The 13,444-nt window shown below is 43.0% G+C and overlaps 1 protein-coding gene across 1 annotated transcript in view; it reads left to right on the forward strand.

Annotated features, from left to right (window-relative positions):
* Positions 1-5,083: 5,083 nt before the first annotated feature.
* The window catches only part of GALNT18 (polypeptide N-acetylgalactosaminyltransferase 18), a 726,672-nt gene continuing 718,311 nt past the window's right edge, over positions 5,084-13,444 (forward strand). Inside the window, exon 1 of the mRNA XM_030200982.1 lies at positions 5,084-5,649. Coding sequence (XP_030056842.1) covers positions 5,415-5,649 — 235 coding nt within the window. The 5' untranslated portion in view covers positions 5,084-5,414. The remainder of the gene's footprint in view (positions 5,650-13,444) is intronic.

Raw genomic sequence — 13,444 nt, forward strand, 5'->3', positions numbered from 1 at the left:
GGCTAGAAAGAGAATGTATTGTCTGGGTAAAGAATAATGAGAGAGAGAGACTGCCAGAGAGACCTCTAGTGTTTGAAAAAGAGTCACCAAGAGCAATACATAAACCAGTCTAAACTGCATGAGAATTTGGAGAATTTGCAATGTAATAAAGTGTTGATATTATATTATATTATACTATTTGGTCAAATATGAAAAATGAAAAATATTATTTGGCTGAATATGAATACTGAATAATGGGCATTGAGCTTTAACGTAACAAATAATAAGAGAAACAATGTGAAATCAGACATCAAGTGTTTATTTCAGTAGAATTTAGCACATTAGATCCCTGGATTATTCATATTTGAATTGAAATCACTATTTGGCCGAATACAAATAATGTATTTGGGGTGCTATTCGAGGCCAAATCTAATCGAATACAAATATTCAGTACAGCCCTAGTTGATATAACAGAAGATTATTATAATGCAAATCATTTCCTTTTTACACTAAAACATCTGTGACGAACATATATTAAACAGATGAGGAGATGCTACTTATTTAATGGTATCCTCAACATATATAGCCCTGTGCAACATTCTGGACTCAGTTAGCCTCATTACCATGGTTTTTAATATGCTTTCGAGGCCGACTGAAACTGAATCAGCAGCCAAAATTTGCTGCTTAATTTTGGCCAAAATGACAGCTGAAACTGAAAATGGTGCCTCCCCCCCCCCCCCCACCCCTGGCAGAGAGCAGATCCTCCTGGCCTCTGCCCCCCCCCCATGAGAGACCAGGTCCTCCCGGCCCCCCTGACCACAACTCCTACTGCCCTCCCATCACCTGAAAGCCCTCTCTGGGGTAACCATTTACCTTTAAATGCCCTAATGGTCTAGTCTCTTCTTGGCAGAAGCAATCCCCAGTTGCTTATGCCCATGCAGGTTCCAATTTCAAAATGGCTGCTGGGACCGCCTATGGCAGTCTCGCTAGGCTGCCATGCGAGGTCCTGGCAGCCATTTTGACTGAGGAGCTGGTGGGGACAGGAGAAACTGGGGATCACTCCTGCCCAAAAGAGACCACTAGATCACCAGGGCATTTACAGGTAGGTCTTAGGAAGGCCTTCTGGTTGTGGTGGTGGGGGATGGGGTGGAGGGGGGGGAATAGCTGGCCCGGTGGCATGGGCGTAGACTGGGGGGCAATGCCCCCCCAAACAACGACGAGGCGCCGCCGCGCCATTAGTTTAAAAAAAAAAAACACATGCAGGCACGCGCTCCTCTCCATCCGCTTGGCTTCCCTGCCCTCTCTGTCTGCGTCCCGCCTTCCTCTGACGTCAGAGGAAGGCGGGACGCAGACAGAGAGGGCAGGGAAGCCAAGCAGACGGCGAGGAGCGTGTTCGTCTACCCCTCTCTCTTCCTCCCTCCCTCCGGCGCAGGCAGCAATCTTTTTCAGCATTCCTGGCAGCGGTAGCGATGTACACGCTGCCTTCGGCTCTGCCCCAAAGCCTTCTCTTCAAGTTCCTGTTCCCGCATAGGTGGGAACAGGAACTTGAAGAGAAGGCTTCCGGGGCAGACCGAAGGCAGCGTGTACATCGCTACAGCTGCCAGGAACGCTGAAAAAGCTGAAGACTGTTGCCTGCGCCGGAGGGAGGGAGGAAGAGAGGGGGTAAACGGAGTCACGATCTTGGACCTCGCGGGGGGGGGGGGGAGCAGAGGGAAGATGGATGGGACTGGGAGGGGTGGGGAGCAGAGGGATGGACCAGGAGATGGATGGGATTGGGAGAGGTCAGGCACAGCAGAGGGAAGGAGCAGGATGGGACGGAGGGATGGTGAGCAGAGGGAAGGAACAGAAGATGGATGGGACTGGGAGGGGTGGGGAGCAGAGGGAAGGAGCAAGAGATGGTTGGGACTGGGAGGGGTGGGGAGCAGAGGGAAGGAGCAAGAGATGGATGGGACTGGGAGGGGTGGGGAGCAGAGGGAAGCCTACTGGAAAGAAGACACTGCATAAAACAGAAGACACTGGGACCAAAGCGAATAGAAAAACTAAATGATCAGACAACAAAGGTAGATAAAAGTATTTTATTCATAATTTATTAATTGAAATGTGTCAGCTTTTTGAAATGTGCATCTGTGATATTTTGCCTGTAAATTTCAATTCCTTCCTCCATATTAGCATATTCATTTGCATATGTATATATGCAAATGATATGCTAATATGCTCCGCCCATTCTTTGCCCCCCCAAATGAAACAGTCAAACTACGCCTATGCCCGGTGGGACAGCGGCCTGGGAGGATTCACATTGGAGGTGGTGGTGGGGTGGGGGTAGGGGCAGGCAGAGAATAATTGAGGGGGGAGGGGAGTTTTATTTTTAGCCAAAAATGCACTGGCATTTTCAGCTGAAACCGAAACATGACCAAACACAGATTTTGGCCCAGTTTTGGTACCATAACCAAAACAAAAATTGAGTCAGCCTTTAATATGCTGAGCACTGATATCTATCCTAAGGCTTTGTGCAGGGTTCGTTTGTGCACCCCCCTCCTTTTTTTGTGCATCTATGTGCTCATAAAATTGAGCACTAAAGCCATGCTGCACAAAATCAGCATCAACTCAGTCTTCTGTTTTTAAATATGCTATATACTGGTGTCTAACCCAAGGCTTTGTGCAGGATAAGATTGTGTGCACAACCTTTTTTGTATCTGTGTGCCTGTGAAACTGTGCACTTTTGTCATACTACCACTGCACAAAGCCCAGTGCACTTTATTGCATTAGTTCCTCAGGCCCCAATGCTCAAAACTCCGGTGCTATCCTGAATAGCACTGTAAAAATATTGCTGGAGCAGTTCAGAAGAATGCCCTAATATTCAACGCTAATGAAGTGCAAATATAGATGCAGTTATAGCATTGAGCATTAAGGAGTTCGGTGGGATTGTGTTTGGCACATGTGTGGTAAGCTCGGCTTCTATGCGCATGTGTCTCATAAAATGCAAATGTGAAGCACCTGTTTTCAGTGGCCTAAATATAAGCGTTTAAAATTTTTTTTAGCATGCACACTTTAAATTTAGATGCAGGAAACTGATGCCAATATGTCTGCTTGTACGAGCTTCCTTCTGCTTCCAAAAGCAATCAAAACCGGCAGATTTTATAGAAAGAATCATGAGAGAAACATGACAATTATAGGAAATCCTCTCTTCCAACACCCTAATTAATGCCTGCTCCGATCTGGCAGTATTTTTTGCAGTGGTAAGGCAGTTTTGTTTTGGGCGCTCTTTTTTGAGCATTGGGGAGGAATACAAAATAACATCATTAACATGAGCTTGACATTAACATGTACTTGGCAAAAGTACTGGACTTGAGATGTATTCACTATGCAGAGACAATAAAATGTGCATTTTCTGTGACAGGTCTATTACTGAGGAATTCTCTCCCAGGACTGTAGAGATTTTGTACATCTTTGAAGCAGTTTAAGAAAGATCTGAAAACATATCTTTTTCTCCAGGCTTTTAATATCTGATAATTTTTGAAGTCTCAATAGTGCAGGCAATGTTGTATTAGGATTTATTTGATGTTGTATTTTATGTTGTTTTATCTGTATTTTATTGTGAATGTTCTGATGTAAACCACTTAGTAGTTAAGCAGGATATACATTTTTAAAATATAAAGACTACATTAACATGCTGCTTGTGTTGTTTATCTGCACGCTCATTTGTTCCTGTGCTCTGGGCCTCTACACATTCTGCACAGGTAAATGCGGGCGCTAGTATGTCACTAATGGACTCTAGCGACGACATTTGCTTTTGAGCATCGGAGCCTCAGTCTTTTTGTACACTTCTCTGCATTTGTGCAAAATAGTTAATTGGCCTTGTTACCATGGATTGAAATACAGCGTGGGCAGGTGTGTAACCCAAGGCTTCTCACAGGGTTAAGTTGTGCACAAAAACCTTTTTGGCAAAGCCTAGTGCACTTTATTGCATTGGCCCCCAAAGGGAGCATCAGGAGGGAGACTGGAGACCTTTGAATACAGAACAAAGATTTATATAATTTGGAGACCATCTGATACAGTACTAGAGATCAAGGAAAAAACAGACTTTGAATTTGAAGCAAAATAGCATGTACTGGTAGCTCTGGGATTTTGTGAATGAGGACAATGAAAATTAAAGCTGGGGAAGGAATACAAGGTTGAGCACCAGCTAAGTTAATTGGTTAAAATCAGCTAGTGCTTCACAGGGAAAACAGAATTCAAAGTTACTGTCATCAGCATTTAGACTAAGTCTTTCCTATCCTATTGCAGAATTACATTAGAAGCACTGCTAAAGACAGGATGCTGAAGCGATGGACCTTGGTCTGATCCAGCATGTCTTTCCTATGTTAACACATTCGCAGCCTCAGATTTCTACCTTTTCGCTGTCTTCTGATAGGCAGCAGGGCGGACCCCCCACAGGGGCTATGGCCCTACAAGTTGTTGGCCCACACAACATCAGCAACACGGAGATGGCGGGTGGAGGCAAATATAGAGCTTGGTTTGTCTGGTGCTCCCAAGCAAAATGATGTTCCACTGCCCCTAGTTAGCACCGTACAGGACAACATAGGCGCCATTTCCAAATGATTGGGGTGTCAAACACGTGATAAATTACCCTTCCTTGGACACAATATTGAAGCTTCCACAATATGGGGGGAGGGACGCGCTCAGCACTCGCTGGCTCCTATGCAGAAAAGAACTAGTCTTTTATACCCCTGCACACGGGGTGGCAAATATGGCATTTGGCAGAAGTGAAATCTAAACTGGTACCTGTGGAACACTGAATTGTTGAATGGCGTGTCACTTAACGCCGGTAAGATTACTGCAGAACACGTCGTACCACGGAGATCCCCTGTGAGAGTCCTCCCCCACCCCACAACAGTGCACCGAAGGTACGAGGAGCAAGTGGGCAAGGCGCTGCCTCCAAGATCCCGCCCCCTCTCCGTACGACCATTGGTTTAAATGTGCAAATCGCACTCGCTCCGCCTTAGACGGCACCCTATTGGCCGTACATTCTTGTCAGTCAAGGTCCTGCGCTTCGGTCCTCCCCTCTTGCTACTCCTGGGCTGGAGGTGGAGCTACGGTTGGCTGCGATGGGAAGCGGCAAGGAGCTGAGGAAAGTTAGCACTCAAGCCCTCGCTGCTTGTTCTCGTTTCCCAGCTCGACCGGGATCGCGGCTTCCGATGCTGCCTGCTTGCATGCTGCTACCCTTCTCTCAAAGTTCGCGCTGATGAAGGATCACTCAGATTTCAATTGGACCCTGGCAAAGGAAAAGAAAGAGTTGTAGCTGTTTGCAGATTTCTTTTTATTGAATGGAAATTCACTGACTTGCTTGGCTGCTGGAAGTTGCAGCAGTTTATAAAAAAAAATAAAAACAGTTTATTTTGGATCACCGTTCTGGAGCTATATGGAGGGATCTCAGGATGCTTTGCACCAGGAAAACCAAAACTTTAGTGTCCACTTGTGTGATTCTCAGTGGAATGATTAACATCATATGCCTGCTTTACGTGGGATGGGTTACCAACTACATTGCAAGTATTTATGTCAAAGTGCAAGAGCCGGTGCCGGACAAAAAGTTGGAAGAAGATAAAGGGGAGACTTTAAGGATTATTGAGCGACTGGATCGCTTGGAAAGTGTCATCAATCAACATATACAAGGTACTTTTCACGTGTTCGTCCCTAAACTTTTTACTTTCCCCATGCATTGTTATCTTAGATTATGAGGATCAGTTAGGATTGTGATGGACTGTCGATCTGTGCTTAAAAAGTTGAAAGTGTCGAGACGAAACCGAATAGATTTAGGGACACCTGGAATATACCAGCATGTAAGTGATTTCAAAATGCATATACTACTACTTAGATATAAACAAGACATATATATAGGCCAGGCGCCAACTTATACATTTATTGGGGATGGTATGGTGGGGTACTAAATACATAACATGCACTGGACACAGTGAAAGTAGTTGCTTAATAATGGGGGTGCTTAGCACTGCCACTGCTGCACCCACAGGGCTGCCTGTCACCTAAGAAAACACACATTCGTATAAGGAAAGGAATTCGTTCTCGCAGATGATTAAAAAAAACGAAAGGGAAATAGTTATTCCCCTCCCCCCCACATTTTTTAAATTAAAAATGTTCTTTATAGCAAAGGCATTTCGCATCTTTCACTTAGTTCATTTACCCGTGCCGTAGCCCGGAGATCAAATGTACCAAAACGCCCCTCCCTCCTTGTCGTGTCCAAAAATAACCCAGCAGCCTGCAAGTTTAGCTAACAGTGTGCTCTTTTATGAGCTTGACTGGTAGAATGAAACCCCCTGTGTCAGACTGGAGTTTGGGTTTAGCGGATTAATGCGGGATCCCTATAAATGATTTGAGTTATTTATATGCACTAGCAATCCGATCTTCTCAAAAAGGCGCACTGGATGACTGGAAACCCTTTCCAGTTGCACTGACAGCCGTGATCACAAATAAGAATACGCTATTCATTAATGCGCTTGTGTTTTGTTTTTTTAAACTTTTTTTCAGAGTGTGAGTTACAGTATTCAGGTGTTTACTTAGTACGATTTGCATATTTGTATATTCAAAGAATAAATGGTTTACTAGCAAGTGACAATGGGACTCATTTTCAAAGCACTTAGACTTACAAAGTTCTAAGTGCTTTTATGCCTGTATGTATCGAGAATGTAAATGGTAGCCCCAGTCGCTAGGTGGCAGCCGAGGGTAGTGTCGCTGAGTTCTTGCAGCTAGCTGCTATTTTACCTGCCATTTGCTGTCGCAGATCTCGTTGTGCAAGCAGCACGTGGCGTCCTTAGCACCTGTAACAATTGTGTAGTAATGTATCCTGTGCTTCTCTCATTCCGGGTGACGACTCAACCGTTTGGGAACGATGATAGGATCATGGGACCGCGTTCTTGTCCAGAGAAATCCGAGAGAGAAAAATACATTAAAGGCCATGCCAGGTCAGCCAAAGGCCATCAAGTCCACCATGCTATGTACCCACAGTGGTAAATCTGGGTCACTAAAAGTATCGTGCATTTCCCAAAGGCTAGATCCATGTCTTCCAGTTCCCTCCCAGGGATCAGCAGTAGTATTTTGATGGGTAATAATGATTCTTATACTTCTCTAGGAGAGGTATAAAATGAAACACTACTGTCGTGCTGGTATACCACCTTTTTATTCCTGTTTCAGTCAAATTAGATGAAGACTGAGCCACTCCATTCTTTCCCTTTCCTTATGTGCTGCAGTAGGACCATGTCCAACATGCCTTGTATGGGAGCTGGGTGGCTGCATAATAACATAGCTCCAGGGAACATATAAATCTGGTCTAGGCCTGTTGGGTGCTACTAATACCTCTGGGGATTCTTGGACTACAGGTTGGCTGTTCTTATTAGAAAATGTATTTATTTATTTATATTCCATCTTAGGCAGATTCCAGTTATACACATACCACAGGATTTTATATATTGCACCTTAATTTCCTTACGGAAGTTGAAGCGTATTCTGTAACAATGCACGTAGCTTAAAAATTGGTTAACTAGTCAATCAGCGTTGTCAATTGGATGTTAACACAATTATCAGCACTATTGGCATTAACTGAGATTTACACGCAGAACTCGCTAAGCGTATTCTGTAACGGGGTGCGCTTAAATTCTGTCATATAGTTGAAAAGGGGCGTGGCCATAGGTGGGCATGGGCATTTCTAAAATCTGTGTCTGTTGTTATAGAATGCACCCACTTTGCGCTTAATTTAGGTGTCAGGATTTATTGCAAGTAAAATGTGATATATGTGACATAAATGTCTGTGACTAAATTTGGTCACGTGGAGAGGCGCTCATCATAATTCTATGTACTGCATGGAAATTTAAGCCTATAAAATGTAGGCGTACTTTAGAGAATACGTCTTGGTGCATTTTTTTCCACGCAGAATTTTCAGGCACCATATATAGAATCTAGCCCATAATCATTAAAAACAGGTGAAATGCTCAGGGATCACAGTCTGAAAACATGCTTATGCTTGGACTGGTCTGCTGATTTTAAGGCGAAACAGGATCCTACTATGGCAGTCATCTAGAGCACTGTGAAAAGTTGTAAAGACTGATCTGGTCTTCACATGGGTACCAGTTACCATCATGGATATGACTGAGCCTGTTTTGATGCCCCTCATGTTGATCAGCTTCATATCTTTGGACCAGAGAGACCATCCTTTGGTTTCTGCCCCTATATAGGTACCTTCACTGACTTTAGTGAATGCATCATTTCCAAGAACTGTGTGAACCTATTCAATGAAACACGTCAACTCATTTCTTGAGCTGCAGGAGGCGGATAATGATTATGGTGCTGCTGGCCAAAGCTGCAAGATGTTTGGGTTTGATCTCTTTGTCTGAACAATAGTGTCACCTGGGGAAAGGGATATTAGGTGTTCAACCCAGTAGTTAAATGTTAGACCATTTCCTTAGTGGCAACCAAATCCAACTTCTCTCTTGTCTGTATAAACAACATATGAAGCTTCTAAATAGACCTGTGCCATCCTGCCTGAGGGTAATGGGTAATTACTGTGTTAAGTGATTTTCTTTACCCTTTTTCATAAGTAGAGCCTTTTTTTCCTGTTCAGAGACAAAACACATCTTAAGCAACATAGTGGGTTCTTTTAAATCTTATATTTTTGCTTGTTGCATAAATTATAAGCCAACATTTATTTACACTTCTTAAACATGTAGCATAAAGGAGAGACCTTCTGAAACTTGTGCAACACCCACTTGCAATAATAACTTAAAAGTTGCATATAAGGTTGCTGATTTCAGTGATTGGGACTCTCTAAACTTCTATAAAATATGTAAATTGTGCTCAGTATATCAGTGTCTTTTAAACTAATTTAGTTTAATATACAGGGTAAGACAAACAGAGTTTTTTGCCGTTTTCTCAGCATCCGCTTTGAATTTCAACGAGAACTTTTTATGAACTTATTTAGTCACCTTACTTTAATATATTAAACAACATTTAATTATCTTAAGCTATGTTGATGTTGCTGAAATTTTAGCGTTACTGCCCAGTGATTTTTGAGAGTTAAAATGTTTCATCTAAAACACAGTAAAATAATGTAATTCAAATGATACAATTAACAATGTGTCCGAATTTTGCAATCACTGTGAATTCTCAAAGTTTCCATCCCCAGCTTTAACACAGGCCTTCAGACGCTTTGGCAAGTTCTTAACAGCCTTGTCCATTGGTCCCTGTGGCAGGCTGTCCCAGATCATCTTCAGTGCTTCCTTGACTGCCGCGATTGTTTGCAGCTTTGGGTGGAACTTATGATAGGCCTCCCCAGACAAAAGTCTACATCACTGTGATGTCATATACAGTAAGCTGGTACCCCACTTTTTGGTTTCCCAAATAATGGTAGTTTTACAATGCAAACATTTCTGAAAGTGTGAAAATCACTAGGTGGTCATGCTAAAAAGTCTGTAACTTCACTGTGTTTAAAGATAATTCCATTCCATTCAACACATAAACGTAGATATTAATAACGCATAAAGTTGTAAAATTTCACATGAAATTCCAAGCGGTTGCTGAGAAAACAGCAAAAGACGAGTGACCAAAATGATAAAGAGGATGGAACTCCTCTCATATGAGAGTAGAAGTGAATCGATGTTTTTTACTCATTCCAAAAGTACAAAGTTTAGGGAACACTCAAGGAAGTTACATGGAAATACTTTTAAAACAAATAGGAGGAAATTTATCTTTCACTCAATGAATAGTTAAGTTCTGGAACTCTTTGCTGGTGGATGTGGTAACAGCGGTTAGCGTATCTGGGTTTAAAAAAGGTTTGGACAAGTTCCTGGAGGAAGAGGCCATAGTCTGCTATTGAGACAGATATGGGAAAGCCACTGCTTGCCCTGGGATTTGTAGTCTGGAAAGTTGCCACAATTTGGGTTTCTGCCAGGTACTTGGCCACCGTTGGAAGGATACTGGACTAAATGGACCATTGTTCTGACCCTGTATGGCTACTCTTATCCTATATAATAATTTGTACCTCCAACGTTCCACGGCTGGCTGCCTGGCTTCGTAATATCTCCTGACGTCAGCCAGCTTCCCGCGATCCATTCCCCCTCACTGTCCCACCCTCGCGTCAAGACGTAATGACGTCAGAGGGTGGAACAGTGAGAGGGAAGGGAACGCTGGAGGCGAGCTGACATCAGTACGAATGGAATGGAACGAAGCCAGCCAGCCAGAGAATGTTCAGGTACAAAAAAGAACAGAATCAAGGGACATCGAGGGCAGGGAGGGGAGGGTAGAGCAGAGGAGAGGAGAATCGACGGGAGGGGAGGAGAGGAGAGAATCACGGCACACAAATGAGAGGGCAGGGAAGAGGAGAATCGTTGGACATGGATGGGATGGGAGGGAAGAATTGCTGGACATGGAGGAGAGGGCAGGGGAGAGAGAAAAAAGTCGCTTACAAGACAGCCTTTCTAGGGCCCGTTTCATTGTTGAGGAAACGGGCTTGGTTCCACTAGTGTTCTTATGTTTCTTTGCCTCACCCTGTGTATATGTTCATATATATATATATTTGTATATCTATCTATACACATAGATACAAAATTTTCATAAAAGGTAGCATGGGGCCATGCTTTTTTAAAATAAGACTCTCTCTCTCTTTCTCTGTACATATAGCTCAAGCTATCTTTCTATCTAGCCCCTTTGCTAAACGGCATTAGGAAATGGACTTAGCGTGTTTTAATGCAGGACTTTCCCACAGAGTAAGCCCATTTCTAACACAGTAGTATTTTAGCCTTTTTTCCCACTTATTTCAGGTTGTGCACTAATATTCACACTAGCGCCTGCTACCTGCAAAAAGATAATGCAGGAGCATATACTGCCCCCTGTTTAGGAGACATCATGTGCTCCTGCGTTAAGTCTGCGTTATCCAATTAGCATGCCACCTATGCCACATCCCCTCCCAAAAATATTTTTTAAAAATAATGCACGATTATTGCATGCTAAGAGGCAAACTACCGCAAAATGCTTTAATGCGTTTGACTGGATGCCTTTTTTCCACATTAACCCCGGGATTCTATATATGTGCCTTAATTTCCACATGGAAATCGAAGCGTATTCTGTATGCGCGTAACTTAATTGGTAAACTAGCTAATCAGTGCTGTTAATTAGATGTTATCAAGCAGTTAGCACTAATTGGCATTAAGATTTATGCGCACAACTTGCTTAGTGTATTCTGTAATGTGGTGCACTTAAATTCTAATTCGTAGAGTTGAAAAGGGGGCACGGCCATTGGCAGGGTGTGATTGTTTCTAAAATCTATGTGCGTTGTTTTAGAATACACCCGCTCTGCGCCTAATTTAGGTGTTGGGATTTATGCCAAGTATAACATGGCGTAAATGGCTGTGACTAAATTTGGTCACGTACAAAGGTGCTCGGCATATTCTATATACCACACAGAAATGTATGCTTATTTTATAAAATCTAGACGTACTTTTAGAGAATACGCGTAGGCGTGTTTTTTTTTCCGTGTGGAATTTTCAGGCACCATATATAGAATCTAGCCCTAAGTATTCATTAGCACTTAACGCAGTTTGGTAAAGGAGCCCCTAAATGAACTAAGATACTGAGCATGATTTACATATTTCACAACCTATTCCTTGGAACACACCTAGCCAATCAGTTTTTCACGATACCCACAATGAATATGCATGAGATAGATTTGCCCATGTCCTACCTCCATTGTATGCAAATGTATCTCATGCATATTTTTTGTGGGTATCCTGTAAACCTGACTCGCTAGGTGTGTTCCGAGTACTGAGTTGAAAATCCCTGCTTAGATGGTACTAATGACTGAAATCAGCAACCCTGCAAGTAGGTGAAACACAACTTTCTGAAGGTCCTTCCTGTATACCCTAGGGTTCTTTTTGAAGCGTGCTTACCTCGGCTTAAAATGGTGCACCGTGGAGTGCACTGAGGTATCCCTTGGTAAATTTTGGTTGTGCATGTTCAAACTGCACCTTAAAATATTTGTAAACATTTTTTCACTGGGGGGGGGGGGGGGCATGTTGGCATTGATGCTTATTTATTAATTAGTGCAGGTTTAGTGTATGAGTCCCTACTACATACAAAACAGGTGGCATTAGGGGCTCACATGCTAAGGCAGTGTTTCCCAACTGGGTCCTGGAGTACCCCCTTGCCAGGCAGGTTTTCAGGATTTTCACAATGAATATGCGTGAAATTGATTTGCACACACTGCCTCCATTGCATGCAGACTTCTTTCATGCATATTCATTGTGGGTATTAAAAAAACCTGGGTCCAGGATCGACTTGGGAAACACTGTGCTAAGGGGTCCTTTTACTAACCTGCAGTAGGGCTAACGCACAGGTAGTGCTTGCCAAATCGGCACTACCACAGGGGTATTTTCAAAGCTGTTGCATGCTGTTTCCTATGGTAGAAAATATTTTCTACTGCCGGGGACATTCCCTGCAGTAATCAGCTGTGCGGCCACATTGGCACTCGCTACCTGATTACCACACAAGTAGTGCTTGAGCCCTTACCGCTAGGTCAGTGGGTGGCAGTAAGGGCTCAGGCCTTAAGTACCTGTGTGCTACTTTTGATTTTACTGCATGGCCATTTACTGCCCACATTAAAAAAGGTTTTTTTCCCAGCCACAGTAAAAATGGCCTAACGTGTGCCAATTTCACACATCCACATTACTGAAGGCCACTTTTGACCGCTGTTTAGTAAAAGGAACCCTAAGAATGGCCATTAATGGGAAAATAGGAAATTCAACCATTTTACCCCTGTGGAAAAATGGCCTTAGCAGGAGGGAAGGACCCACCTAAGGATGTGCTATGGCCACTTTTTACCACGGTTTGGTAAAAGGGCCCCTGCATTTTGGCTTTTATTTCTGAGCTTTTATTTGCAAGCACCTGTTTTTGTATTGTTCGACTTTTGAGGGATATTTCTAATTATGGGACATAAATTACAATGCATACATTATATTAGTGTAATGATAAGGATGGTTTGCTTTTCTTTGGAAATGGGTGCTTGTGCTCTGCTCTTGAGTTTCAGCAGTCTGGACTGGAGAAGAGAGCAGGGTTTGCTCAATGGCAGATGCTTCCACACCTGAGCGGACACTGACCCTCAAAAAATACTTGATTTTCGTTTTTTTCCATATCTCTCCACTATTACCTAGAACCAGACCTAGGCTAAGCTCAAATGAGTTGGTGGGTTGTTGGATGAAATTTCATTTAGAAAGTTTTTCCTTTTTTGTAATTGATGTTTAAAATACCTCATTTCATTTATTATGGCACTTAAAAACATATTTCATGGACCATCAAATAAATATTAATTTACCGACCGATATTCAAAGCGAGTTAACTGGCTAGGAATGGCCGCTGACAAACTCACTTGTTCGTAGCTATCCAGTCATTTTCAGTGGTTAGTGCTAATGGA

This window comes from Microcaecilia unicolor, chromosome 4 (assembly GCF_901765095.1).
Source record: "Microcaecilia unicolor chromosome 4, aMicUni1.1, whole genome shotgun sequence".
NCBI classification, from domain to species: Eukaryota; Metazoa; Chordata; class Amphibia; order Gymnophiona; family Siphonopidae; genus Microcaecilia; species Microcaecilia unicolor.